Source organism: Neomonachus schauinslandi, chromosome 4 (genome assembly GCF_002201575.2).
Source record: "Neomonachus schauinslandi chromosome 4, ASM220157v2, whole genome shotgun sequence".
Classification (NCBI taxonomy): domain Eukaryota; kingdom Metazoa; phylum Chordata; class Mammalia; order Carnivora; family Phocidae; genus Neomonachus; species Neomonachus schauinslandi.
Genome location: NC_058406.1, coordinates 517,125 through 544,238, shown reverse-complemented (window position 1 = coordinate 544,238; position 27,114 = coordinate 517,125). Strand labels below are relative to the sequence as shown.

At 54.6% G+C, this 27,114-nt stretch overlaps 1 protein-coding gene across 2 annotated transcripts; it reads left to right on the top strand.

The window, feature by feature from the left end:
- Positions 1–1,036: 1,036 nt before the first annotated feature.
- On the top strand, positions 1,037–26,170 carry SSU72 (SSU72 homolog, RNA polymerase II CTD phosphatase). Of its 2 annotated transcripts, XM_044913843.1 has the most exons (6): positions 1,037–1,237; positions 10,479–10,622; positions 23,386–23,525; positions 24,051–24,169; positions 25,649–25,735; positions 25,857–26,170. In XM_044913843.1, the coding sequence occupies exons 1-6, from the start codon at positions 1,158–1,160 to the stop codon at positions 25,899–25,901; spliced, it is 615 nt and encodes a 204-aa protein (XP_044769778.1). In that variant the 5' UTR covers positions 1,037–1,157; the 3' UTR covers positions 25,902–26,170. The 2 variants fall into 2 exon arrangements, with proteins under 2 accessions (XP_044769778.1, XP_021539021.1); XM_021683346.1 differs by having other exon boundaries at positions 25,649–26,170.
- Positions 26,171–27,114: the final 944 nt, after the last annotated feature.

Below are 27,114 nucleotides of genomic sequence, written 5' to 3'. Positions count from 1 at the left end.
ACACCTAGCCCGGAGGTAGGTATTCAAAGGGCAGCCACCTTCACGTCCTCGGTTCCAAGCATCCCACTCTGCCACAGCGTTCTTCCACTCCAGTGGGATCTCCGAGTCAACGCACGGAGCGCCTTTCCACTGACGCCATCCCCTCACGTCCGGATTTCTCATCTTACTCAGTTCTGAGCCCACGGTGGAGCATCGCCATTCTTTTGCCTCCCGTCCCCCTTTGTTGCGCTCCCCTAGAAAACGCCAACTCGCTGCCCACTCGGCCTGGACCCAGGCGGCTGCGCATGGCTGGAGGACAAAGCCGGGTGCGCTCTCTCACGGCCATACCACGACCCTTTATCTCAAGCCCCCAGTGCCTCCAAACCAACCCGAGGTCCTAGTCAATTTGCTCTCCCACCCGGCGGGTCCTTCACTTCTCTCTCCAAAAGCTTCCATAGCTTCGCCTAAACGTTAAACTTCGCAGGGTTTTGAGGAGGCGATGTGCTGACGTTTGAGCGAGCCTGGGGACGCGAGGCGGGTAAGGCTGTCGCAGAAGAGGCGCGGGGTCTGGGACTAAAGCGGCGGGGGCCTCTCGGGGACTGGCTGAGAGTGAGCGAAGAGTGGGCCTCGGGAGGCGAGACGGCCCGGGCCGCAGGAGCGAGAACCCGTCGCCATCCAGGCGACTCCGGCTCCCGACCCGGCGGGCGCGGCGCCCAGCGCGTCACTCCGGTGGACGACGGCCGCACATTCCAGGCGTCATGGGCGACGGCGCGACGCCTTCGCGTCACTCCCAGCGACGGCGGCAGGGTTTTGTGACGTAGGATGCCATAGCGGGGCTCCGGGCCGAGGGAGGCCCCTGAGAAGAGCTCGGGCCGCGGCCGCACACGCCCGGAGCAGCAGCGCGCTCACTGGGGACTGGGCGCCCGGGGGCGGGGCCTCCCTCCTGCCTCCTGCCTCCTCCCGTGGCCCGGCGCTGTGGGCCGGCGCGGGTAGGCCGCCAGGCGCCGCGTACACGCCTGCGCCTCGCGCCCTGACGCTCTACGTCGCCGCCGCCGCCGCCGCCGCCGCCTTGGCGTCATGACTTCCGGGCGCCGCGGCCGCCATATTGCTCGCGCGGAAGCGCCCCCGCTGGGTGGGGGTTCCGGAGCGGTTGCGTCGCGGTCGGTGAGGCCGCCGCTATGCCGTCGTCGCCGCTGCGGGTGGCGGTGGTGTGCTCGAGCAACCAGAACCGGAGCATGGAGGCGCACAACATCCTCAGGTAGTTGGGGGCCTCCGCCCTGGCCCAGCGCGCCCTGTCGGACGCCGGCCGACCGGCCGTCCCTCCGCCCCCCTCCCCCCGGTCCTGCCCGGCCCGTGCTGGGCGGCGAGGCGGTGGTCCCGGCCCCGCTTCCCGGCCCGGGCCCGTGCTGGGCGGCCGTCCCGCTCCCCGCTCCCTTAGGCCCGATGCCGGCGGCCGGGCAGGCGGGGCGAGGCGGCCGCCGAAGGACGCCGGGTGGGCCGCGCTGGGCTCGCTGGTTCCGGGCCGAGCGCAGCGAGGAGTCCGCAAGGCTCGGTCGTCCGCGGGGGGCCCCCACATGTTTCTAAGCGTCGCGGGAAAATTGAGGTTTTGAGCCCAGCGGTTCCCAGTCGCTCAGAACTCTCGATAAACCCGAAGGTTTGGTGGATTTGCATCCACTTTGCTGGCATGTCTGTGCATCTGAAAATAGCGGACCTTCTGTGGGATTTCCTCCCGGGGCGGTAAGTGCCAAGACCGGGTTAGGAGTCTACGAGGCGGTCGTGTCCGACGACTGTCTCCGGGCTGTGGTATTTATCGGGTCTGCTGGAAAACTTGCACTCCGTAACCTCAGGATAAAGCAAGTCTTAAAAAAACAACCAAACCCCCCAAACACCGAAACGGCCTCTTTTGTTAACTTCGTGGATTTGTGTATTTGTCCCTATCTACACTGAATCGTGAGCAGAAAAATGCCCTCCTCCCCAAGGCCTCCGGCCGCCAGTTTCCGGACCACACGTGAATTCCGTTTTGCCCTTGTAGTTCATATGTCAGTACCGACTTCTTTCTGTGACCCTGGCGTTGTCTGTTGTTTAATAAAAGTTTATTCCCGCTTGGTCAGTTTTTTCGTTCAAAATCACTTCACAGAATGTGAAATTGACTGCTTGCGTTACAGTTAAAGTTTGGTAGACAGGTCCGCTTTGATGGGGAAGCGGAGTTGAAACTGCCTCTTTTCCCGAAGTCCCGCTCCTCTTAGTTACCACACTCCAACGTGAACTCTCCTCAGTAACTTGGAAAACTCGGAATTTCCTGCCCCTTCTCCAAGTGTCAGGGTTCCAGGATCTGCTAGCTAGTTAGGAGTTTAATTTTTCCTAACCTATCCCCACACTGCCCACGGTATTCAGTTAATGTCATTTTTTGTTAGAATGGGATGCTTTGAACCTAACGATTCAATGTGAAGGTTGTTTTTAAACGAAAACCTTTAAAATCGCAAACTTGTTTTAAAACGAGAAATGTGCTAGTATTGGGTTTACAGTCATTTCAAGTTCAGTAAACTTAAGGAAAAGAATGTAAGGTTAACACTCCTGGAAAGTTACTCAAGGAAAATGAAGTTTAACGTCCTCAGTTACAACAGGTGATCTGGAGACCGCCTCCTTCTGCTGGTTCTGGCTGGTGATCTTTAGCTTAAGCTCTTAGTATGGACATAACAAAGTTGAGATGAAATCTAACAAAAGAGAAATGTTTCTAACTTGAAGCAGCTTTGCAATGAAACCAGTTCCAAAACTTGCCCATCTGATACTTCCCTGAGAGATCACTACAAGGCGACATGTCCTTGTGTAGTTCAAAGCAGCGGTAGCGGGCACAGCACTGGGTCTCCTTTGGAAATGGGGGTACAGAAGAACCCCTCCAAATAATCGGCAAGTCGAAATGCTTAGGTGGGCTTGTACCCATTTTACTGTGTTTCAAATTTAGTTCAAAAAGACTCAGAACGAAGGCAAAAAGAGGTAAGTTTAGGGTGACCTGTATTATTGACATCGTGAATGTGACATTAATTTAGACATAAATCTTTAATTGCTAAAATACCTATATCTGGGGGATGTTTTCCTTTGTTAGAAAATAGTGTTTGCTTATAAAAAGATCTCTCTGTAAACAGAATACGTTGAAGAATGAGGCGACGACCGTTCCTCACAGGACCGGTGTGGCACCTTCTGGGTGTGTCCTGTGTGTACCTAAACTGAAGGGAGATTAAAATGTTTGGTAATTTCTCTTCACATAATGTTAGATTTTAGTTCTTATTTTGATGTATTGAATTTGAATACATTTATTCATATTGAGTAATGGCGGTGGTTACAAAATCAGGATACAGTAATCCAGAGGAATTCTGTGCAGCAATTAATTTTGTAGCCAACCCCAGCCTAGTAGACATTTTGGCTGTTTTTTATCTTTCACTCTTAAAATGTCAACATCCTTGTGCCATATAAATATTTTTGCACAGTTTTCTGATGGTTTCCTTGGATGAATTCCTAGGGGTAGAATTGCTGAGTCAAAAGGTAGGCATATTTTACATTTTCATATATTTTGCCAGACTGCCTTCCAGAAAAGTACCTATTTATAGAATTCCTGTTTTCTCAGTCTGAGCATTATTTTCATTTTTTCACGCTGCTAGGGCAAAAGAGGATCTCACCCTCCTTTAGTTTTGAAATAGCTATCGAGATGGAACAGGTTCTCATGTCATTTTCACTTTTGACAATTATTTATGGCTTTATCTCTATTGGGATTATTTACAGCATTTGAAAGCATCTTTAGGAACTTGATATGGTGGTTTTGGTACTACCTGAGACCTTATGACCATCAGGGCCTTACAGAGGATGTTTGTGAAACACAGGAAGACAAATATCAAAAGGAATGCAGTTAATTGAACCTCCACAGGGGGTAGTTTTATTTATTTTTGTTTTTTTAAAAGATTTTATTTATTTATTTGAGAGAGAGAGAACATGAGAGGGGGGAGGGTCAGAGGGAGAAGCAGACTCCCCGCCGAGCAGGGAGCCCGATGCGGGACTCGATCCCGAGACTCCAGGGCCACGACCTGAGCCGAAGGCAGTCGCCCAACCGACTGAGCCACCCAGGCGCCCCTGGGGGGTAGTTTTATTAATGAAACCTTTTTTATTTTTGCCCTGTTGAAAATCAGCATTGACTATTTTCTGACAAGTCAAATGCAAATGGTAATAAATGTTGGCATTTTTAGTCATAATGTTCCTTGGGGTGATCATTTTTGATCTTTTGAGACTAAATTGTTTCAAATACCAGCCCTGGGAGCTCTTTAGGTTTTTTAGGAGTGTTTTCCACGCAGGCTTCTGTTATTTGTACATTTGTTATTTGTAGATTGAGATTTCCCTTTGGAGCCAATTATTTTTTATTCAGAACGATCTAGATGTTAAGGGCATGTTGATTTTTGGAAGTTCTCTGATTGTAGCCATTCAAAACAAATTTTAAAGACAGACTTCTGCATATTGCTGAACTGAGTTTTCAAGTCTCTTCAGTCCTAAGGCAGTGTGATTTGGGGAACATGAGCAGAGGCTGCAAATGAGGAAACCAGGTTGAGAGTCAGTCTCTTGAGCTGCTCTCTGTCAGGTGCTTTCTAAATGCCATTTGATTTGATCCACACTTAACACAGGTGAGAAGACAGTACCCAGAACAGGAAGCCCTTGCTTGTGAGTGACAGTAAGGATTTGGACATAAAGGGCTCTGGTTATGATGAGTAACAACTGAGACTCCAGATGGGAAAAGCATGGGCTGAAGAAGGGGCTAGGGTGAGGAGAGGGCAACAATCAGCTTAAGGTCCCATGGTTCTCCAATTTGGGATAGGGCTCTCAAATCATGACCAGAGCATGTGGGCTCCCAGCCACACTGTGTTTGCGGCAAGATTGGATGTCCTCTCCCAGATGGGACCAAGTCTCAGGCTGCTTCTGGTTGTGCTGTAGGAGTATGCCCAGTCATGGTGCCGAACCTAACGCCCTGGTCTTGGACCCATTTCCGGAAGTCTCTTGTCCTTTACTAGGGAGGGATAGTCAGTTATGCCCTGAAGCCTCTCTGCCTGCACCTTTTGATATTTTGGTTCTAGGTATCCTTGAAGAAAGGAAACTGGGAACCATTTAAGAAGGTGAAAGGATTAGAAATCATGACTTTAAGAATGGCAGAGAATGCAGAAGAGGCGCCTACAGAGGAACACATTTGCCTTCCTAGGTTTTAAGGGACTGCATTGTTTTTTATCTTCAGGAGGCAGAACTAAAGTGAGGAGGATGGGTGGAGGGGGGTCAGTTTTTGTGCAAACATGGATTCAAAACTGGGTAGACCAGGGTAACAGCACCAACAGCTAAAACATTCTTTGCTGCATCTCCAATCGTTTACAGATGAGAACAGGTGGAGCCTAGAGCAGGGAAGATTGTTCAGCAGTTTCACACCTGTTAGTACATCCACTTAGGGTTGGAGCAGGAAAGCAGCACATTGGTGGTCGTTTGTCGCTGGACCATCCTAAGTACCAGATCTTGAGGGCCTGCTGTGCCGGCCCTGGGTAGAGGGGGGACACTGGACAGGCTGACAGCAACCAGCAAAGCAAGGTGGCCAGCAAGAAGCCGAGGTTGTGGAAAAGCAGCTGTGGAGGGAGAGATGTCTAAGCCGGGGTGCTGACTGGGGGGGGCTAAACATAAAGGCACACTTGTCACAAGCTTGACACAATGATCTCATGCTTGGCTGCTCAGTTTTGTTGTTGACCTTGTGGGAGGATAAGAATAAGGTGTAAACCCTAGAAAATATGTACTGAGATGTGTCTACAGCCCATGTTTAGCAGGTGATGACGTGAAGTTTACTGGCGCACTCACATTTCAGAAGAATTCATCTTGCGGTCTTCTGGCTGTGGTGCAGTGACGTTGTGGGCAGGCCCCCGAGTGCGATGGCTTGTGAGCGGTTGGTTTGTGTTCTGTAAGTGTGAGGTCGTCACGTAGCAGCAGCAAGTGATGTGCCTGTAGGGAAGGTGACCTGGGATTGCGAGTGCATCGCGCCCTACTTAGAGTCAGCGTGTGCTTTCTGCAGTTTGGCTGGAGGTCTAGGATTTCAGTCTTGGCCAAAAAAAAAATGCTTGAAATTGATTAATGATCGCATTATGGGAAACAGAAAACATAACGTAACCCATGCTGTTAACTTGGATGTTTGCTTATGATCCTTTTTGATGTTCATTTGAACGTCATCATTTTACCGTTAGCCATTGGGATAACAATGGAAACAATTCTCTTTCCCAAAATTTGACATTTTCTGTGATAGGTTCTTTATGATAGGGTTGTTGGTACTTGTGAAGACATTTGATAAACATTTTGTCTGGAAGCTTAGTTAAACATACAAAATAGTTGGGGTGCCTGGGTGGCTCAGTCGTTAAGTGTCTGCCTTTGGCTCAGGTCATGATCCCAGGGTCCTGAGATCGAGCCCCGCATCGGGCTCCCTGCTCAGCGGGAGGCCTGCTTCTCTCTCTCCCACTCCCCATGCTTGTGTTCTCTCTCTGGCTGTCTCTCTCTGTCAAATAAATAAATAAAAAAATCTTAAAAAAAAAAAAAAAAAAAAAAAAACATACAAAATAGTTGGCCCTTGAGACGAGGCCTCTAGGTTGTCAGGAATGTTTTTATGGCAGTGGTGCTTTTATGTAAGACAGTTGTCACGCTGCAGGTTGGGCTGCTCTGTCAGTTGCATCAGTTTTGAAGAAACGGCGCTGCTGTTGCTAATTAGCCTTTTTGCCACTTGGGAACATTTTTTTTTTTTTTTAAATATTTTTTAGAGAGAGACACAGCAAGAGAGGGAACACAAGCTGGGGGAGTGGGAGAGGGAGAAGCAGGCTTCCCACGAGCAGGAAGCCCGATGCGGGGCTCGATCCCAGGACCCTGGGGTCATGACCTGAGCCGAAGGCAGACGCTTAACGACTGAGTCACCCAGGTGCCCCCACTTGGGAACATTCTTTTGGGGGAAGAACAAACTGCACTTCATTTTGTTTTTAAATATACTTGACTGCCATTTCAGAAAATTGGGATGGGCGGTGAGAGGCCCCTAGACTGTTTCTAATGTCGGGGGTCAGCTGACTTCATTCAGAGTCGCCCCTGTCCCTTTGGAGATCCAGCAGTCACCCCCTCAGAAGCCTTGTTAAAGATCAGCCAGGTGGAATGTTGGGCTAGATTATCTTTGGGATGATCTACTTTTACGGATATGAACAGACTAAAGTGGAGAATCTTCCACTTGGACACCTAATGCAAGCCTCAACCTACTGTGACAGAAGATGTGTAGAAGAGATAGGTGGGCCTGCCAGGTGGCATCGTCCAGGAGATTCAGACTCGGGCTGCCCCAGCAGGATGGGGGATGTGAGTCCCTGCACCAGGGCTCTCCATCTGGAGCCTCCCAGGAGCCCTGTGGGTAGGTTTCAGGTGGCCTGTCTGCCCTACCCCAACCTGAAACACCCAGGGCCCTGTCCAGGGTCTCTGCATCACAGGGTGTGTGCTGTGAAGCACTCTGAGGTGCCCTGTCTCCTATTTCCCACTCCCCCAGGACCCCCTCTGCTCCTGCCCTGTGGCTTTTTCCATCATTGTCCTCTCACTGTCCTGTGTACTGGACGCTTTACCTACTTTGTCGCCCCCCCCAACTGTCGAAGAAGAGGGAGTTGGGTCTGTTTTGATCACTGTTGTATCCCCAGCACATAGTAAGCTCTAGGAAACATTGTTGAATCAAAATGGAATGGTAAACCTGCCACCATTGGAAGGGTGGTGGTTTTTAGTTTTTGAAGCTTTAGTCCCGTCCTTGGGGGTCTTATTTCTGTGGGCTCTGTGGCTTCACAGCACACGTCCCTCCTTTCCCCTGCCTGCTGGAGAGGCAGTGCCTTGACATATGGGTATTGGGTGTGTGATTGGCCCAGTGCCCTCGAAGTACACCAGCCCTGGACACAGGTGAAGTCGTCGGTGGAGTTGGCTTACCAGCGCCCAGGATACTTGTGCCGCTTCTGGGCTCCTTGCTTTTCCCTGAGTCACACAGGGAACTCAAAGGAGACTTGAGGGCTGGCAGGCTTCGAGGACGGCCATGCTGCCGACCCAGGGTTAGTCTCAGGAGCGCGTGTGATCAAGTGTCAGAAACATTGGTTATCTTGAGGGTTGTTTCAACGGTTCAGGTATACGCGGGCCTTGGTTTGCTAACCAGAAATCTGCTGTTAGCTGTGCTCTTTGTCACGAGGGATGTTCTGGGGCCAGCTTGCACAGCTTGGACTTTAGCGACGCAGGCACATGACTCAGCTCTTACCAGCCTCAGAGGACTCGGGTGAGGTGTTGAAATGAAACGTGACAAGAATGCTCTTGAAGGTTACTGTTCCGGTGTGTGCTTACTCGGTACTTCGTGTAGGTGCCAGGTGTGGGGGCTTCTCCTCCTCCGGGGACGCGGCGCCTCCCGGGCCTCTGTGCTGCTAGAGCTGGACGCGTTTCCACTCTTCGCTTTTCCTGTGAATAATTGCAGGAGATTTGTGGTGTGTGTGGCACCCCTCACCTTCTTCACATTGGCAACAGGACCCTGCTGGGTGGAGGGACACGCAGGTTGGCTCTTGTCTTCTTTGGTTACATTCGGGGCTGCAGGGAGTGTCCTTCGGTGGGGCCGTTTGCAGATGTGTCTGCACGTGTCCCGTAGGATGGACTTGCAGAGTGAAGTGTCTGTTGGAGGGGACAGCGGTTTCCACTTGCTGGATGTTGGTGCCTTCTCCAGAGGCTCGCGAGTCCTCCGAGTGAGGTTTTCCTCCCGTGTAAAATTGTTACTCTTTACTTGCCGTTTGCCAGATGCTTATGTGCCTGCTGTGTGCTGCTCTGGGTGCTGGGGACAGAGCAGTGAGCTGAAGGGATGATGTCCTTACCGTGTGGCGCTGACGAGGCAGAGGGAGGGTGCTAACCCATAAGCAGACTTCGACCTTCATGCGGTGCATCTCTTACGATGAGTGAGATTAAGCTATTTCCTTCCCTGTGACTTTTATGCTCATACCTTTTCCCCTCTGTGGGGTTTATTCATTTCATTCTCTACGTCAGGGTGTTCTCCACGTTGGCGCTATTGACATTTTAGATTGGAGGACTGTGGTTTAGCAGCCTCCCTGGCCTCTAGATGCCAGGAGCACCTCTCTGTTGTGAAAACCAAAAATATCTCCAGACATAGTCAAAACCTAGAAAAGCTTGAGACTGTTATCACGGGGGATTTCAGAGCCAGACGGGCCTGTGAGAAGGATGGAGGCACCAGTGGAAACGTGTGTTCTCCGCGAGTCCTGCCGCCCGGGAAGTTCCTTCAGATGCAGAAGTTAATATGGTTTACAGATAGAGAGTTGTGATGAGAAGGCTGGTCTTTTTCAGACGCTTTTAACGCTTAAAAATTTTATTGACTCTGAGTTTGGAAGCTTGCAAGTTCTACGCCAGACTAACTTTGGCACGGGACTGCAGCCGACCCGAGAGAGGTTATCCGTGGTGACAGGGCACCATAGGCCCTTATGTCTGTGAGGTTTGTTTTCAGATGACATTTGTTACAGTGCAAATTGTCACTCACGGGCTGCACTTCCTGCACACTCCCTGGGTTTGTCAGGAGACACATTTGGTCCCTTCTCTCCCCTTGGACTCCAGGTTACAAGAGTCTGCACAGCAGCTTGGGACCTGTTTGTTCTGGAGCCTTGTGGCCGACGTGACCATGTAAGAGGCTGTGGGGGTGCCCCCGTGGGCCCGATGCCCCTGGGCTCTCAGTTCTGGTTTCCCGGCAAGCCCCGGCTCACAGGAAGTCGGGGACTGGACGCGTGGCGCGTGCTCCCTGTGGTGGCGCGGGCTGTCACGTCTGTGGGAGTTTTGTAGGAGTCACACACTAGGGGGTCCTGTGAACCTGAACCCTCTGCAGAGGTCAGGGCAGTGGTCAGGTATGTTCCAGAGGAAATCTTGCCTAACTCTGCATGTCCGTGGGGCCTCTGAGGGTCAGAGAGGTTCTGGAGGGATGCAGTGAACAGCTGTGGTGCCCACACGCCACCTTGTAATGCGTTAGCAGGCCCTTTGTCTTCTGTCTCGACTGGTTTCATCCAGTTTTTGTGTAATATGCTACAGGATTTTTTAAAAAGATTTATTTATTATTAGAGCACACGTGCACACACGTGAGTGGGGGGAGGGCAGAGGGAGAGAATCTCAAGCAAACTCCCCGCCGAGCGCAGAGCCTGACACAGGGCTGGATCCCATGACCCCAAGACCATGACCTGAGCTGAAACCAAGAGTCGGACGCTCAACCGAGTTACCCAGACGCCCCAGTATGCTATAGAATTTTTAAAAATTTGTGACGAAAATGCTTAAAGTTAAGAATTTAAAAACATGTCAGTAGTATCAACAGTGACTCGTTTTGTCTACTTTCCATTTCACATTCCTTGGTTTTAGAATTTTGTGTCTTAATCCAACTGTGATTTTTTCTTCTCTGCTTCTGTGTCTTTCAGCAAACGGGGATTCAGTGTCCGGTCCTTTGGAACAGGAACTCACGTGAAGCTCCCAGGACCAGCACCCGACAAGCCAAATGTTTATGATTTCAAAACTACATATGATCAGATGTACAATGATCTCCTTAGGAAGGACAAAGAACTGTATCCCAGTGGGTCGCCCTTTCAGAAACCCCACATGCTTGTCTCTGGAGGTGTCATCTGACGTGTGTGTCACTCTGACCTCCAGTTCAGGGGTGCCTGTGACACGTGCTTAGCGGCTGCCTCTGCGTGGTGTGCTGAGTCACGGCACACGTGACGCGGAGGTGGACGTGTAGGGCACGCAGGTGCAGACGTGGAGCCTGTGTTGACAAGGTGAGGGCGGGTTCCGACGTAGCTTCAACAGGGCAGCGTAGGTGAGGAAGGCAGAAACCACAGAGTGGAGTTGCTTTTCGCACTGCAGGGCTGCCCGCTGCTCCCCTCCGCCCTCCGCAGGTAGGTGTGCGAATGCACACGTGAGCACAGTGTGCGTCGAGGCACACGTAGGCAGGCTGCCTCACACATCTCTGCCATGTTTGCTACCAAAGGAAGCATGTTAGAAGCACATAATTTGAGAGAACTTCATTTCAGGAAGAGGCAAAACAGACTGGATCTGCTACTTAAGACTCATGTGAAAGAAAGGTATTTTTTCATTGTTATTCATTTTGAGAGAGAGAGAGCGTGTGCCCAAGCGGGAGGTGCAGGGGGAGAAGGAGAGGGAATCCCAAGCAGACTCTGCGCTGGGCGCAGAGCCCACCATGGGGCTCAGTCTCACGACCCTGAGATCACAACCTGAGCTCAAGCCAAGAGTCGGACGCTTAACTGACTGAGCCATCCAGGCGCCCCCAGAAAGGTATTTTTTAAACAAGTGTTATGAACGTGGCGTCAGGCCGTACAGTGGCTCAGATCATTGTTGCCTGGCCTTTGCCCAGGGCGCTTCATGATCGCCCATGCTGCTTTGGGACTTCTGGGTCTCCTTGTTACAGTGAGGGACTTCTGGTTCTCAGGACGGAGCCCAAACATACGCCAAGTGAGAGGAGTATAAACACCAGAGAGAAAACCCTGTCCTCATGTTGGTGCTTTTGCAATTTTTAATAAACTACACGTGTTTTCTGTAAATCTATAGATTACTTAGTGGGGAGTGTGGCCCCAAAGGTCATTCTAGCAAAGTGTAAAACTGGACCCCGACAGTCACTCCATCTGGCCCCGGTGCTCTCCTCTCTCTCCTACGATTAGAGAGCTGTCGGGGCGTTGAGGCCAAAGTGCCGTAGTGGGGCATGTGGGGCTGTCTGTGAGAGGCGGGAGTCCAGGACTTGCGGTGCGGCATCCCCGAGGTGGTCCTGGGAAGTCCTGGGTGCCCCCCTTTCCCAGAAGCCGCAGAGCCTGCGTATTTCTGGTGAGCTGTGCCCTGGTCTTCGTATCGCAGGGCCATGCACGGCTCACGTCCTTGGGCCAAGAGGGAGGGCCGGGCTCTGGCTCCGCTAGAGGCAGCATCTCAGAAAGGCTGCTCTCCCTGAAATTCTCCTTTGTGTTGAGAGCCGCCCTTAAGCCTTGCAGGGAAGTGTTGACCACTAGCCCCTTATCCTGGAGAAACCTGTGACCTTAACCCCAGGTTTTTCTAACTTGCTATGAACTCCTCATGTGTCTTTAAGCTTATCTCGAGACTGTGTCTGTTTTTGAAGATTCTTCAGCTAGCACCATTCATTTTTAAACTCGTACTCAACGAGAGAAACAAAAACAGATGATACCGCACTCATCATACTACCTTAGTTATTACAAATGAGGCCTTCTGACATTGGAGCTGACCGTGATCTTTCTGTTTCTAGGAGTGGGCAGCACTTAACCACTTTTTAAGACTGGAACAAGAGGGATTTGGAGTAGAAGGGTTGATGTGCGTGTCTTAGCAGTTCTGAATGAAGGAGCAGAGACCATATATATGCTCAGAATTCAGAATCTCCTTTGTGGGCTGACCTCGTACAGATGCACGGTCTCCCCACGGAGCATCTAGTCCAGGAGACGGCCACACATCGTGGGGAAGGTGTGGTGGTTGGGGGGACATGGCTCTTCCCACTGTCACCAGCAGTATTTGCCTCCTGAGACCCTGCGTAGGAAGGTCACCTTCACGGACCTCCCCTTTTGATTACCCCTCATGAGGCTCTGGGAGAGAGACACCTTTGTCGGTTTGTTGACTTCACTTGGGTGGGATTTTGTCTTCTAGGAAGGGTGCTGAGTACAGCCCTGGGCCAGTGAAGAAGGGGCATCTGTTCCAGCAGGGTCGGTGTGCACACTGGCAGGACTCTGGGGGCGGGGGCACAGGTCTTTCACGCCTGAGGGGAACAGAGGGAAGGAGGCGGTGGAGGAGGATCGGCTGTGTGTTGGGAGTCGACACCTGGCTTGGGAGGTGCCCCGAGGACACGGGAGGGGAATACCTGACTAGCGATGGCTGTGGGGGGTGCCCTGGTGTTTTGGTCGCTTCTGCATTGGCATCTGAGACAAGAAGCAGAGAAGCACTAGAAGCCAGGTCTGTAACCTAGAATACTGGGGCCTCTGTGGAGGCCGGGAGGTGAGGCGGAGTGGCCTGGTGGCAGGCGTTGGGCTCCCCGTGTGTGCGTGCACAGCGCTCCTGAGGCTGAGTGTGGGGCCCTGACGTTGTTAAGCTCTCAGTACGTTTTGGCCAGTGGTCCTGTTAGTGTGAAAGCACCTTATTTCTGAAGCTGTTTGGCTCTTTGTAGGTGGTTTTCCCTGTGGTTTTCTGTCTGTGAGCAGGGTGGGCCTCGGGGGCAAGCGCTGGCCTGGGGTCCCTGCAGGAGGACCTGCCCCTGGGAGACCGAGGAGGCCAGGGACGCGAGTTGGGTTAGAAACCTTGTTAAACTAACCCTAAACTAATTAGTGAAGCTAGACTGGGCTGGTTACCAGTTCCCTGTGGGGATTATCTACTGTAGTACAGGGAATCCAAGTTGGCCTGACCCTGCGCAGGCCACCGGAAACGTCCGGTTTCTCTCTAGCCTGGGGTGCCGTGGGTTTTATACAGAAGAGCAGTGTTGGGAGAGAGTCCACGTAGCGGGTGAAGTGCAGTCCGTGGGCGCCAGTGTGTCTCACGGGGCTGTGCAGCCATTGCCACGGCAGATTCTAGCACATTTTAAAATCTTACTTAAATTCAGTTAATTAACACAGTGTATCATTAGTTTCAGAGGTAGAGTTCAGTGATTCATCAGTTGTAGACCACACCCCGTGCTCATTCCATCACGTGCCCCCCTTCATGCCCGTCACCCCATTCCCCCTCCCCCCCCCACGAAAACCCCCTGCCCCCAGCAACCCCGGTCTACCTTCTGTCTCTGGGTGTGCCTCTCCCACACGTTTCCTACACACGGAGCCCTGCAGCGTGTGGTGTCTTCTGGAGTGGGCTCCCCCCAGCATGTTTTTGAGGCTCGCCCATGTGGTGGCGAGGATCAAGCTATTTTTAAATGTAATCTTTTTTCTCTTAACCTTTTTGTCTTCCTTTGCCTTGGAGTTATTTTGAATACAGAGCAGCCTTAAACTTGGTGTTTTGCCCTGTGGGCTTCAGCGCAGCTCCCAGGGTAGACTTCTGGAGTTTTTCTCCTTTTCCTTCCGGAGCCGTGCGCCAGGCTGGAGCTGCCCTGGGCTACCCTCACTGAGGGAGCGGAGTCTGCAGCTGAACCCTTAGCCTGCCTGGAGGACCCTCGCTGGATCGAGAACATTGTTCCTTCTCCATGTATGAAGGGCCCGGCTGGGACCTCACGCCCAGGATCACTGGGCCCCGGCGGGGGGGTGGGGGGGGGTTCTGCATGAGGTGTGATGGGGAGCCCATCTCAGAGCTTTCAGTAGATCATCGCTTTGGGAACTACAAAATCACTTATCTTAAAAAGCAAGTAACTATATCTTTAAATGATAGTGGGGTTTTTAATACGAGAGACCAGTTGCTCCTTAAACTCTTGATTGGAAACAAGTAGAACGAGCACTTTCTGGGATCCTGACTTTGTCGGCGCAATTAGGAGACACTTGGGAGCCTGTATCCAGCACACTTTCCTCATTGTTCTCCCATCTTTTGTACTCACCTTAGGGCTTTAGCCTTTTTTAAACCACATACTCATTTTCATCCCCTGGCTGTGCTGTCTTTTAGGCCTTGGGCTACTGTATGTGTGCAGGTGACCCCGAGCGACACAGGTGTGCCCTGCACAGGGCCACGGACGGGCAGTTCTCTTGATGATCCAGCACAGTCCTGGAAATGTCTTTTCTCATGATTCCCTTAACATTTTTTCTCCATATTACTTTATTCTAAGAATAGAGTATGTGATGTCTGCAAACTGTCTTCGTGCGCTGTTGATGTCATCAGTGAGGTTTCTGGAGAGTCAGTCATACTTGGATTTTCGTCTGCAGGGGGCGCCCCTCACCCCGGTGTTGTTCAAGGGTCCACTGTATGTATACCCGGTTCTTCACGGTGCACTTTTTCATGCTTTGGGGTAAAAGCTGAAAATAAAGGTGATTTCTAAGATTGTAGATCCCCGCAGCCTCCTGATCCCTCTTGTTCTGCAGTAGGGCCACTGGCCTTTTCCTTTTGTTGGGGCCTCCCCAGGCTCTTGTTTGAAGCTCAGCGTGCCTTCTCCTGCTGGGCCTGTCGTGGGAACGGTTCCTGCAGCTCAAGCCCGTGCTTTGTTAACCTGCCCCCGGACGGCTCGCCGCCCTTGAGGCGTCGGGCGCTGTCTTCGCTTCCGCCGTATCATTGGATCCTATCTTGTTTCACGCTGGTTGGCAGCTACGTTTTTAAGTAGTTTTTGAAAACAGTGTTTATCTGTTTAACGAATGAGCATGTTCCTAAGCCAAACACTGATTTCTAGAGAAACTCTGTTCTAGTTTTGCTGATATTTAAGCTTTCAGGTTTTAGGAAAGCACTCGTGTTTAAAAAATATAAATCACGGCCTTAAGATACTCCAGAGGAGGCAGAAGAGCCGCCATCATGTCTCATCTGGGGAGATGCCGGATGTTGAACAGAGACGGCTGGGTGGCTGCCAGGGGTCACTTGCGCGTCTGGGCGTAACAGAGCCACACTGACCTCGCCCACGGCTTCCAGAGCTTGCCCAGGGCAGGGAACGGACCTGGTCTTCCCAGCCCACGGTAGGTGAGATGCTGACACCAGGCGTGTTGAAAGTGGGTTGTATGAAGTAGATCACACTGGTGGTTTCACATTGTCTGATAACCTCACAGGTGGTGGGAGGAGGACACTGTAGACCAGCCGGGACTCCTGGCCGCCGAGCCTCATGGTGGGGCAGCCGCTAGATTGGGTGGTGCCTGTGGCTCAGGAGCTGACTTTGAAATTTCCTCCAGGGGTTCCCAGGTTCTCGTTTGTGCAACCCACGTGCTTTGCAAAAACTGCTTGGATTTCCAAAATGAATTTATTTCTTGCTAGAAGGAAGTCCTAGCTCAAAAGCTTTTTATTTAGTGGTTCTCAGAGTGTGGTTCTGGGATTCCAGCTGTCCCCACAGCCCTTTCAGAAGATGCCAGGCTCAAAGCTGTTTGCTCTTTGCCTTTCCCACTCTCCCTCAGTGCGCCAAGGGCTCTGTCCGAGGCTCCCACCTACCGCCAACCAGTCCTCCCTCTGGTGGCCGGCGGGCTGTGTTTGTATTGTTGTGAAGACCTGCGACAGCCCCAGGGTGGCCCCAAACCTGCCCCCTCCCGGAAGCACTGGGCTCTGCCTCTCCAGCTGTCTTCTTCCTCTCAGGACAGGGAGGAAGGGGGACAGTCAGAGGTGCTGGGTGCAGTGGGCCCCTGTGAGGCCTGTGGAGACCAGACCTGCGGGCTGTGGTGAGGCCACCGTGTGCCACTCCTGTCCTCCAGTTCGCCGGCTTAAGAGCAGCCGTAAGAAATCTCTTCCTTCCATACTCTTTAGTGCTTTGCCCTGAAAACGGGCTGAGGGGTGTCTCCTGTATCCATACAGGTTAGGGGTGGCCCGGGTTCCCGCGTGTCCCCCTTTACTTGGGCCTTTCCTCCTTGCCCTCTGCTTGGTAGCACTTGGCATGCTTCTACATGTGTGGTCTCCTTTGGCCTTTCGCCCCTGAATCTAAACCCGGGCTGGCGCAGCCTGTGGCACGTAGCCAGCCCTGGATGGTGGAGATCAGGTCAGCTGCCGTGAGCTCTGGTGGGGGTGGGCTCGGTGGGCATGTGGGAGTGCGTGCTCTTCCCAGGGCCGGGGGGCCTGGCCAGGCCTTGCGCGGGAGAACGTGCAGGCGGTTGAGTGGGAGGGCTCCAGGGAGACGCCAGGCCGAGCAGGAGGTGTGGGTCTGAGTTCCAGTGGTCCTTCCAGCGACAGGCACGGCTTTCCCGCCAGCCCCGGGGCCGAGTGCCCACTGAGGGAGCCCCGAGTGGAGACGCTGCTGCAGCTGCGTCCCCCTTGGTACAGACGACTGCATTTGGGGGTGTAGAGCGTAGGCACCACATGAGGGCGTCGTCCTGCCCACACTGTGTCGCCAGCAGATGCCCTCAGCCCTCTGTCCAGAAGGGGCTCCCAGTGGGCGTGACCTCTACAACAAGGAGCTTCGTTAGAGTGCCTTGGAGGACACACATCGTGAAGAGTGGGAAAGCACTGTCATCGGCACCTTCGTCGGGGTGGGCCTGGTTGCTGCCCTGGCCCCAGAGCAGGTCTGAGCCACACGTTCTGCGCCTGGACGATGGGCCTCTTCCGGGACAGCAGCCGTCCCTGTCCCAGCCCCACTCAGGGCACACCGGACATCACCATTACCCCCAAGAGTAAGATTTTGAGGTCTTTATAAGGAAAAGCCCCTGCCAGGCCCTGTTTCACGCAGTTCTGGGTGCATCCCAGGTAGCGGGAGATGCTCAGTGACGCCCTTCTCTCTCCATGGCCTCTGCTCAGCTTGGATTTCTGCTGATGGTGACCCTCGCCGTCCGCTCATCCTCGGCCACGGATGTTCTCCCCACTGGCTGTCCCCGCTGTCCCCAGAGGCCTGTGGCTCTGGCCTCCCCCGCTGGTCCGCATGAGGAGTCCGCTGGGGGCGGGTGGGTTGGTTTACGGTGACCATTGGCCCCTTGGATGGACTCCTCATCCTCCCTCTGAGGTAGACAGGTTGGTTGTGCCAAATGCGTTGTTTGGACGGTGTCGCAGCTGAGCAGGGGCGGGGTCAGGCGGGGACCGTTTCAGCTCAGTGACCACCGTGGGCTTTGTTTAGTTACTGTGTCCTGTTCCGGCTTTTGGCTTACCTTTTTTTTTTTTCCCCCCCTTTTTTAAGATTCTTAAATTTTGTGGTAAGACAACTATTTTTCCTTAAATCACTAAGTAACTAGAATTTCAGTGAGGAAGAGGGTCTTATTTTTCCCTTGTACTTGGTTGCAGTCATATCGGGCGTCTGGGTTGCTGCAGACCGTTCCCAGCCCGCAGGCTGCTGCCTTCCGCCGGCAGAGCTCCGCGCGCGTTGTCCCCGCGGTGGCCGCCATCCCCTGCTGCTGGACTCAGCCTTCCTCCCCACGGGGGGCTTGGTTGGGACTTAGTCCAGTCTCGAACCATTTATGTAGAAAAGACATGGTATTGCAGACTAAATTCATAATTTTAAAAGTTTTTCTTCAGGAAGTTTCAAAAAGTACGTGTTCACTAAAAGTCTTCATCTTCAGGCTCAGCTTTTTGTTTTGAGGTTAAAATTTTTATAAAATTAAACAGCTGGGGGTAGGTGCGCGTGTCTGTGAAACAGAGACTAAGGGGGGGTTGCCCAGCCAGCTCCATTGGTGGAGCCGTGACTCTTGATCTCCGGGTTGAGACTTCGATCCCCATGGTGGGCGTAGAGCCTGCTCTAAAAACACACACACGCACAAAGTATTTTTCCCACTGTAATTTATTTATTCAGCCATGTTATTTTAAAAAGTTTTTTTGGCGACCATTCTCTCAAATTTAAATGAATACAGTGTTTTACCCTATTTGGACAAGTGGTCATCTACTACTTCTGTTATTTAAAAGTCTCCTATAACTAACTTGAACTCAGCCTTGCTGGACTGTGCATTATGGTGGACCCTTGTCATCTGCTCACATCTGCCGACTTACAGCGGCCAGGAGTGAGACCCTCTCTCTCTCTAAAGCTGGAGGAGCCTCAGGCGAGGTCCTGAACTTTGACCCCGCTATCCCCATCTCCAGGTTTTGGAGCAGGTGGCTGCCGGCACGAAGGATCGAAGAATTGTCCGGCCAGTACTTTGAGACCCCGTTCAAAGGGGGGTGTTTCCTTTGAAGAAATGGGATGGCTTAACCCTCCCCTCCACAGTCCGCCGATGCTTGGTGCAGATCAGCCGGAGGGGAGCAGAAACTGCTGTGCTGCGTGGGGGGCAGTCTGTCCACGCGGGGCGGCCGGCATCTCCAAGAAGCATCTGTTCCAAGCAGCACAGCTTGCAAAGTGCCAGGTTAGGCAGATCAGGCAGCATCTTTCTGCGCGCCCCAAGTGCCGATCACTCAGATGAGACGAGAGCTGCCCCCTCCTCAGAACTGGAATAGTCCCCAGTGAGGCTGGGGGCCGCCCTGGATGATGCTACGACTGGGGCTGCTGCCACAGGCACGTGCACAGCGTGATCGCAAACGCAGAGGCCTTCGTCCCAACACGTTCTCTGCCAATGTTAGCCCAGCAAAAGGGACTTCGCCGCCACTGCGATTCTGTGTGCAGTCGTGGGCGCCTCTGCCTCGGTGTGCCTGCTGTTGGTCCCTGCTGCCCGTGGGCCTCGCCTCCCAGGCCTGGGTCCCCACTTAGAGCATTCGCATCGCCACGTGGCAGGTTGGTGGCCCCGGGAGGCCTCAGATCCCCACACCCTGAATGTGCAAACCCAGAGGCTTGTTTTCCTAATGTTCTTTATTTTTTCACCTGAGTAACATTTGTGCCTAAAAATGGTGATGTTGACATCTCCTGGCGGGCTCTCGGAGGCTGTGTTCTCCGGGAGGTGCCGAGCTCGTGTGTCTGCAGGGTCCAGTGTGTTCCTCACTGTTCGCTTTGGGGACGTGGCCATTTGACTAACATGAAATGATCCTGAAAGGTCCGCGTGGAGGCAGGCATGTGACTGCTGCTGCTTTGGTGGCCACTGCCTGTGGTTCTTGGGGTTGTGTTTTTAAAGAGGCCTTCGACGAAGCCCGGGAGGTTTTGTTCCAACAGATTCTCGGTGACACAGGGCCCACACAGCGTCCGGCCCTGGGCGTGTGGGGCCGGGCACCGCTTCACGCTGTGGCCCTGAGCGGACCGTCCTGGCCGCGCTGTGTGGGCCGGGGGTCGAGGGGGCAGCCACCCGTGTGTCCACTGAATGCTAGAGCTCGCGGGGCCACAGGCCCGCCCCATTCACGCCTCAGTTGGTGCTGATTTGAAGTGAAGGCAGAAATGTTGCAACTACATGACCCTGAGATCTGAACTAAACACTAATTGTTCCTGTGATGGGTGGGAAGACCCAGTTCCCCGTTGAGGGGCTGCCCTTCCACCGGGTACCTGCAGGGCAGCAGGTGCCTAAGAGACTCCAGCTGCATGTAGGGGGTTCCCTGGACGCCTCTCCCCCCTTCTCACGTGTTGCGCACACCAGAGGGAAGCCTCGGGGGCAGGAAGGGGTCCCAGTGGATTCTCGAGGCCAGCAGAGAAGAGAAGAGAGAAGGGCAGGCTCCTGACTGGGGGTTCTAATTTCTTGGGCCAGGGAGTTTTCCCTCGTGGTGGGTTTGGGATTGGGAGATTGCCCTGGGCTTCCCGGGAGCATGGCCCTGCTGACCTGGATGCTGTATTCTGTCCTCGAGCCTTTGGGGGGCTTTCAGAAGCTCCACACACCCCTGGGGCACAGCTGGCTGTCGTCCGTCTCGGGGCCATGGGCCTGGGTTCAGCACAGCGGCAACCCTCTCAGCGTCACCCACGCCCACAGCTGTGTCCAGAGTGGCCCCGGTGGCCCAGCCAGCAGGGCAGGTGGCTGGCGCTTGGGCACTTCTGAGCTGAGCTGCCTTTGAGGATCTTTCCCCAGAGGGGACTTGGGTCCCCACATAAGAATTCTTGTTCCATGTCTTATGTTTCCATTTGATCAAGCCTAAAATCGGAAGTAAAACTAGATTATAGGATTCAAAAAGATGAACAGGTTCTCTAGGTGTGGCCCGCTCTTGGGAATCCTCAGCTACATAGGATTTGGGTTCACATCCAAGGCCAGAAAGTGGAAAGACCTGAATTAGGCATGGCAGCGTTTGGGACAGCAGGTGGTGATACCCCACCGGTGTGTCCTCGGGGCTGTTCGCTCAGCATCTCTGAAATAGGCTTGCTTTTACTGGGCGAAAATCAGTTTGGTCCAGCCAGGGCCTGACCCTGCCGCCATGAGCGTGTTAACCCCTATGGTGGGTGTAAGGGGAGCCCAGGGGCCCCCCAGGGTGAAGCTTCTGGCTTCCCCTGGTTGCAGAGTGGGAACACTTGGGGCCTGTGGGGCAGAGGCACTCTGACAAGGTCTGAATTGTTCGTTGGATGGTTAAGACCCCAGAGTGTTTCAAGAGGATCCTTTCTGTGCTTCCTGTGGTGGGACACAGAGCACCAGGTCTCTGCCTGGGCCCTCGCACCCTCCAGGTGCCCCCAGATCTGTGCCGGCCTCGCAGCTGTGGGAGGGGGTGGTTGGACGGACGGACTCACGTGCTCCTTCACCTGTTGCAGGTGAGAGCATGAAGACACGTGCCTTCTGAAGGCCGGGGGCTAGGAGAGCATGGTGGCTCCTCGGCCTCAGACCACGTTGCTCAGCGGGGCGGGGGTGGGGGGCCTCACCCAGAGGTCTGCATTGCACAAGAGCCAGAATGCGTACCTGTGGCTTCATCCCCATCTCCTCGGCCTTCAGGAGGTATCTCAGGTTCACGTGGAGGCTGAAGCTTCACTAGGAGCCTCCCCCCGATCCATCCCAGGGCACTTTTGGTCAGGGTGCTGGGGAGAGGGGGCGCCCGCATGCCACATCCTATGCCCCTACCCACCTAGGAACCCAGTTTCCTAGTCCGGTCAAGGGAGCTCCTTTCTCAGGAGGGTGTGACCTGCTGGTGAGACTCTGGCCTCCTGCCCTGCCGTCCCTGGCGGCGCCGTCCTGCCTTTGGGAGTTGGCTGGCCGCTCACTCAACACGGGCAGCCAGGCTGGTGGCTGGTCCAGGCCTGTGTGTGCTGGGGCATCTCGCTGCACTCTGGTGGCTGTCACATCCTGTTCCTGTCCTCGCGTGGTTTCCAGGGGGGCTCTGGAGCGGCCGGTGGGTTTGTGGGTTCATCTCCAAGGGCTCCTAGCTTGTGCACTTCCACCTGGCCCAGCGCGGGCCTTGCATCACTGTTGTTTGCCAGAAGACAGTCCAAATGGGCTACTGTCGCTACTTTCCTCATCCACTACTGAGGGTTGGGGTTTGATCCCTGAACTAGGCACTTTTTCTTTCGTTTGTTCCTCTTCTATATAAATCACTGAGGCTTAAATAAAGGAGGGGCAGTTTGGCGGGGCCCTAGGGGCACTGCTGCCGAGCGCCTAGTGGCCCCGTCCCTCCTCAAGGGCGGGGCCTGGGAGCCAGAGGCGAGCTGCGAGCTGCACGCCCCTGGGTGGCGGTCTGTCTCCCGGGACGGCGCTGGAGCTCGGCAGTCTTCGTCCTGCCGGCGGGAGTTCGGGCAGCGGGACCAAGGGCCCTCCTGCCTGCTTCGGCCGCCTCTATCCTCCCTGTTCACACAGGGGCCTGTTCCGAGCCGTGTCTTCACACTGGACTCGGACGCCAAGCGCATGAAGGGCCGAGTGCTGCTTGGCCTGCGTGTGGGCTCACAGCCGCCCCGGGTGGGCGCAGCGGGGTGGGGGTGGGGGGGGGGGGGGGGTGGGCCGGCAGCGGGCCCAGCCCAGGGACATGCGTCATGGGTGGGACGCTTGGCTAAAAAATGACCAGATGGAAAAGCACCTCCCGGCTAACAGTCACGTGTCTTTTCAACTTAGAACTCTCCTGTAGACCGCTTGAATACATTCTGGAAGTTCTCTAGAAAGGCAGGAAATGTATTTTGAATAATAGCTTAAGCAAATTGTTGTAACTTAACATCTGGGAAAGCCATTAAATGTATCACTCAGAAATCCTCAGTCAGCTACTCTATGTCTCTTATTAAACAGAATTAACGAGGTGCTTATCCCCAGCTGTCAGGAACGACCTTTAGAGACCATGGCCGCGTCTTCAGGGCCTTTGTCCCAGTCTCTTGAGGGCAGTGAACCCTATCCCTGGGGCCCTGAGTATAGACTGGGCCACTGGGGTTGGGTGGGGGTAGGCCGCACACCTCTGCTGTGCGTGTCCCCTCAGCCCCGCGGGACTCTGGGCCCTCTAGGCTCTGGGCCTCCCTCACTCTCTATTTTTCAGTTAACCTGGGGCTTCTGCCCCCTGCACCCTCTTCTTGCTGCTGAAGTTCCCTTTCTTGGTGGTTTCCAGATTTTTCTGGTACTGCTGTAACTGAGCAGACTTGGGGAGACTGGCTTTGTCTTTGCTGAAGAGCTTGTGCTCATTGTGAATGGTCACCGAGTTGCTGCAGGAGGAGTCAAAGCAGCAGGTTGAAGAAAGGAGAGCGAAGGTTGCAGATATCAGGTCTCTGCTTTCTGGAAAGGGGTTGGTGTGAAGGCTGTGGCCAGCCTGGCAGGCTGAGGTGAGCGTGTGTAGAGATGCTGGTCAGGGCCAGTCTGCAGGGCTTAAGGCAAGCGCCTTCCCCACGGGCTTGTCTTCTGCAGGACCCAGGGGGCGGGCACGGCCCACTCCCCAGAACTGCCTCAACCCTTCCGTTGCTTCGATGCACCTGCTGGGGAGGGCTGTGCTGGTGTTTGCTCAAGGCGCTGAGCTGGGCGGGGGTTTAGGCGCCTCCTGGGTTTGAGAAAAGTCTTTCTAAAGTTCCTTGACTCTAGCACTTAGCTATACGCAGAATGGCATCTTACATATGTTGGACAGAAATAAGAGGATCAAGCCGCGGCCAGAAAGGTTCCAGAACTGCAGAGACCTGTTTGATCTGATCCTCACCTGTGAAGAGAGAGTGTACGATCAGGTGGTGGAAGGTAAGGCTGCAGACCGAGTGTGCCCGGAGTGCCTGGGCCACTTCGCCTGTCATGGCCTCAGTGGCCTCCCTGGGCAGGACGTGCAGCTGCTTCCAGGGCTGGGGAAGGTGGTCAAGGCTGTAGAGAGGAGGCCCCCAGCCTGTAGGGCCCACCTGAGGATGGAGGTGGGGGTGGGAGATTGTAGCCTTTGGCTGGTCATGTTCATCCATGCAGAACCACCTGTGTGTTGGCTGAGCACATAGTGCAGGTTTTAAGGTCTTTGGGGTGCATGAAGAGCATGTGTGAAACGAAGGAACCAGGGGTCTGGTACTTGGTGAGTGAAAATGCTGTCGGATGCTCTACTCCAGGCAGCCTGGCTGTTCGTGAGTGAGACCAGCTGGTCGGCACGTTGAGGCTGATGATCACCAGGTTTCCTTGAATCACACCGGGCTTGGGAGTGCTCGGCCTGGTTGACCACCCCGGGGCCAGGGAGCAGGTGCCCTGGTTCCACGGCCTCTGACCGCCGTGTCGTCCTGGTCCCGTTAGATCTGAATTCCAGAGAGCAGGAGACCTGCCAGCCAGTGCACGTGATCAATGTGGACATCCAGGACAACCACGAAGAGGCCACCCTGGGGGCGTTCCTCATCTGCGAGCTGTGCCAGTGTGTGAGTGTCCCGCCCCCGCCCCCGCCGCTGCCGCACGCCTGCTCTGGCCCAGGGGTCCAGGTGTGCCTGCCCTGGGGTCCCCGGGAGCAGTCTCTGCCGGAGGGATGACCAGGACCATCTCCTCCTGACACACAGGTTTTACCAGGAAAGGGGCTGTCACGCAGTTTAGTTCATGTTCATGTTGGGGTAATTTCAGATGTTCAAACCCAGATCAGCACAGAGGCACCCATCGACCACGCGGCTTTGATTTAAGAACTTGCTTCTGTGCTTTTTCTTCGGGTGATGGAAGTGCAGTGTCCTGCTCAGTGTCTGGCCGTGTGCCCACCAAGAGCTTCTGCCAAAATCCCAATCAGGTCTAGCAGAGCCCGGGGGCCCCCAGAGCTCTGTGGATGCTGTCATGTCCTCTTCTGCACCCTCAGGACCTGTCGGTCCTTGGCCTTCCCCGAGTGGCCCTGGGCATCCTGCCTTGTGTGGAAAACCGTAGGGGCTTTGCAGCTACTACGTGGCTATGCTCAGAGCAAAAACATTTCCTCTTAGGCCTGGCAAAAGGACCTATCCAAGGAGAGACCCATATGCCTTGTCCTATAGGTTCTGCCCGTGAGATCTGCATTTAAGTCAGGTGACTCTGAGTGACAGAAAAATGAGTGAAACATGTGGCTTAACCAAGAAGTCCAGAGACAGGCAGGCCTGGACTGGTTTGCCACGGGAGGGGCCCAGGTCCTCCTCTCTCGTTGCGTCCAGCACAGCTCCTGTTCCCAAGATGCCTCATGGCCCAGCATGGCTGCTGAAGCTCCAGCACTTGTGGCCATGTTCTGGCCATGATGCAGGAGAATGGGCTGAAGAGGAACACAAGTCCCAGAAGTTGCACATGTGACTTCCATTTGGGTCACCTTGACAAGCGAGTTACAGAGGGGCTGCTCTTCACTTCAGAGTGGCACTGCTTACAGGCCAAGACTCAGGCCAGTGAATAGCCTCAGCCGTGGTCCAGCCCATACCAGCCCTGAATCAGCCTTGAGCTGGCCGCTGGCCGCACCTCCTCCTTTAGGGCAGTGGTTCTCCACCAGGGGACGTCCCGCCACATCTGCACACATCTGTGGGTCTCACAACGTGGGGGTTATGCTAGGGGCAGCACCAGGATGGAGGCCACAGATGTTCAGCTGCACTGCAGAGCCTGGGCTGGCTTCGTCACTGGGTGCCTTTGAGCAAGTGACTGCACCATGGCAGAGTGGGGGCAGGGGGGGCCGTGAGCTTCCATAGTTCATGTACAGGGGGCGTCCGAGGGCAGGCCCGGCTGCAGGCTCCCTGCCTCCCTTCCCTGGTGGGATTGCCCCCAACCCTCTGTCCTCAGGCCCCGGCCTGGGGTGGGTGGGAATGAGTCTGCAGAGCGGAGGACAGCACAAGCTCAGCAGGTGTTGCCCTCGCTTTTGCTGGGGGCGGGGTTGGGGCCGGGGCTCAGGGTGGCCTGTGTGCTCTCCCCAGATTCAGCACACAGAGGACATGGAGAACGAGATCGATGAGCTGCTCCAGGAGTTCGAGGAGAAGAGCGGCAGAGCCTTCCTGCACACGGTCTGCTTCTACTGACCCACCTGGCCTGGCGCCCGGGGCGCCACCCACCCTCCTGAAGCCGTCTTTTTGAGCTTCCTTTTGTTAATACTTTTTCCTTCCTGATATTTGTTTTTACTTTTAGGTATTCTGCCGGCCACGGCAGTGGTACCCAATAAACTGTGCATAGGAAATGCAAGGACACACAGATGCCAGATTCAAAACAATCACGTTTTCTCCCTCCCGCTTTTACTTACGAGTGGGATGTTGATTATAAAGGTTTTTTTTTTTCCTTTACCCAGAAAAGTAAACAACGGTTTATGGTACATTTCCCCCATGCATTTGTGGCTTTCATTGTGGTCCCTTCCCCTCTGCTTCCCAAACTTGCTGGAATGTACAAATAACCTGAATAAAGCAATGGGCTTTACCTGCTAGGAAAGCACCTGCAGTTCCAGTAAATCCATGTTGCTGGTCGTTTTCGCTTTGTCCTGAGTCCCCAGCGGGCTTGCTCCTGCCCAACTGCCACAGGTCCCTCTGGAGGGACCCCTGGGCCTTCTGAGGTTGGGGGATGGGGGCACCAGGGCCTGTGGGGCAGCCCAGCTTCCTAGCAGGATCCTGAGGTCCTGCTGCCCACGGGGACTGCTGGAAGAACGGAACCCTTCTCCCTGTGGCACCTTCTCCTGGGGCTGAGATCGTTGTCCCCCAAGGAGTCTTCCTTCCCCACGACCCCTCCTGACCCCTAGCTGTGGAAAACCTCAGGTCCCTGTGGGGAAGTGTCGGGGACTCCCGCGTGGGCAGTGCTGTCTTGGGGCTGTGGATGACCGCTTGGCTCAGGGACTCTTCCCCAGGCTCCCAGGATCATGGGGCAGCCTGCTGAGAACCGTGGACACTGGCCTGGGCTTCCAGGCTGCCCAGTCCCGGTGCCTGGAGCTGACCCCTAAGGGAAGTTGGGACTGAGGCTGGCCTTGCCACCACTGTGGGGCATCCTTTGTTTTTTTGCTGGGCCATGTGGCCATGGCTTTGGCGTGACCTCCCTGGCAGCTCCCCAGCGGCCCTGCAGGGCCCTCCGCTAAAGGCAGGCACTTGCTGGAGGAAGCCGGGTGCCAACCAACGTGCCGGCGGCCCCGAGGCCCAGGAGGAGGGTCTAGGGACGAACCCCAGTGCCCTCTCCTGGACCGCTCGGTCTGGTCTGGACGTGGCCCCAGGGTCCAGGGGCGCTGGGCAGGCAACCAGGGCCGGGCCGGGCCCGATGGGGACGAGAGCCCGCCCTGCGGCCCCCGGGGAGGGGTCCGGCCAGCAACGCGGCGCGGGGCGGGGCCCGCGGGCGGGCGGCGCGGCCCCTCCCGGGAGGCGGGCGCGGAGGGCGGGCAGGCAGCGGAGGCCGGAGCGGCGCCGAGCGCGCG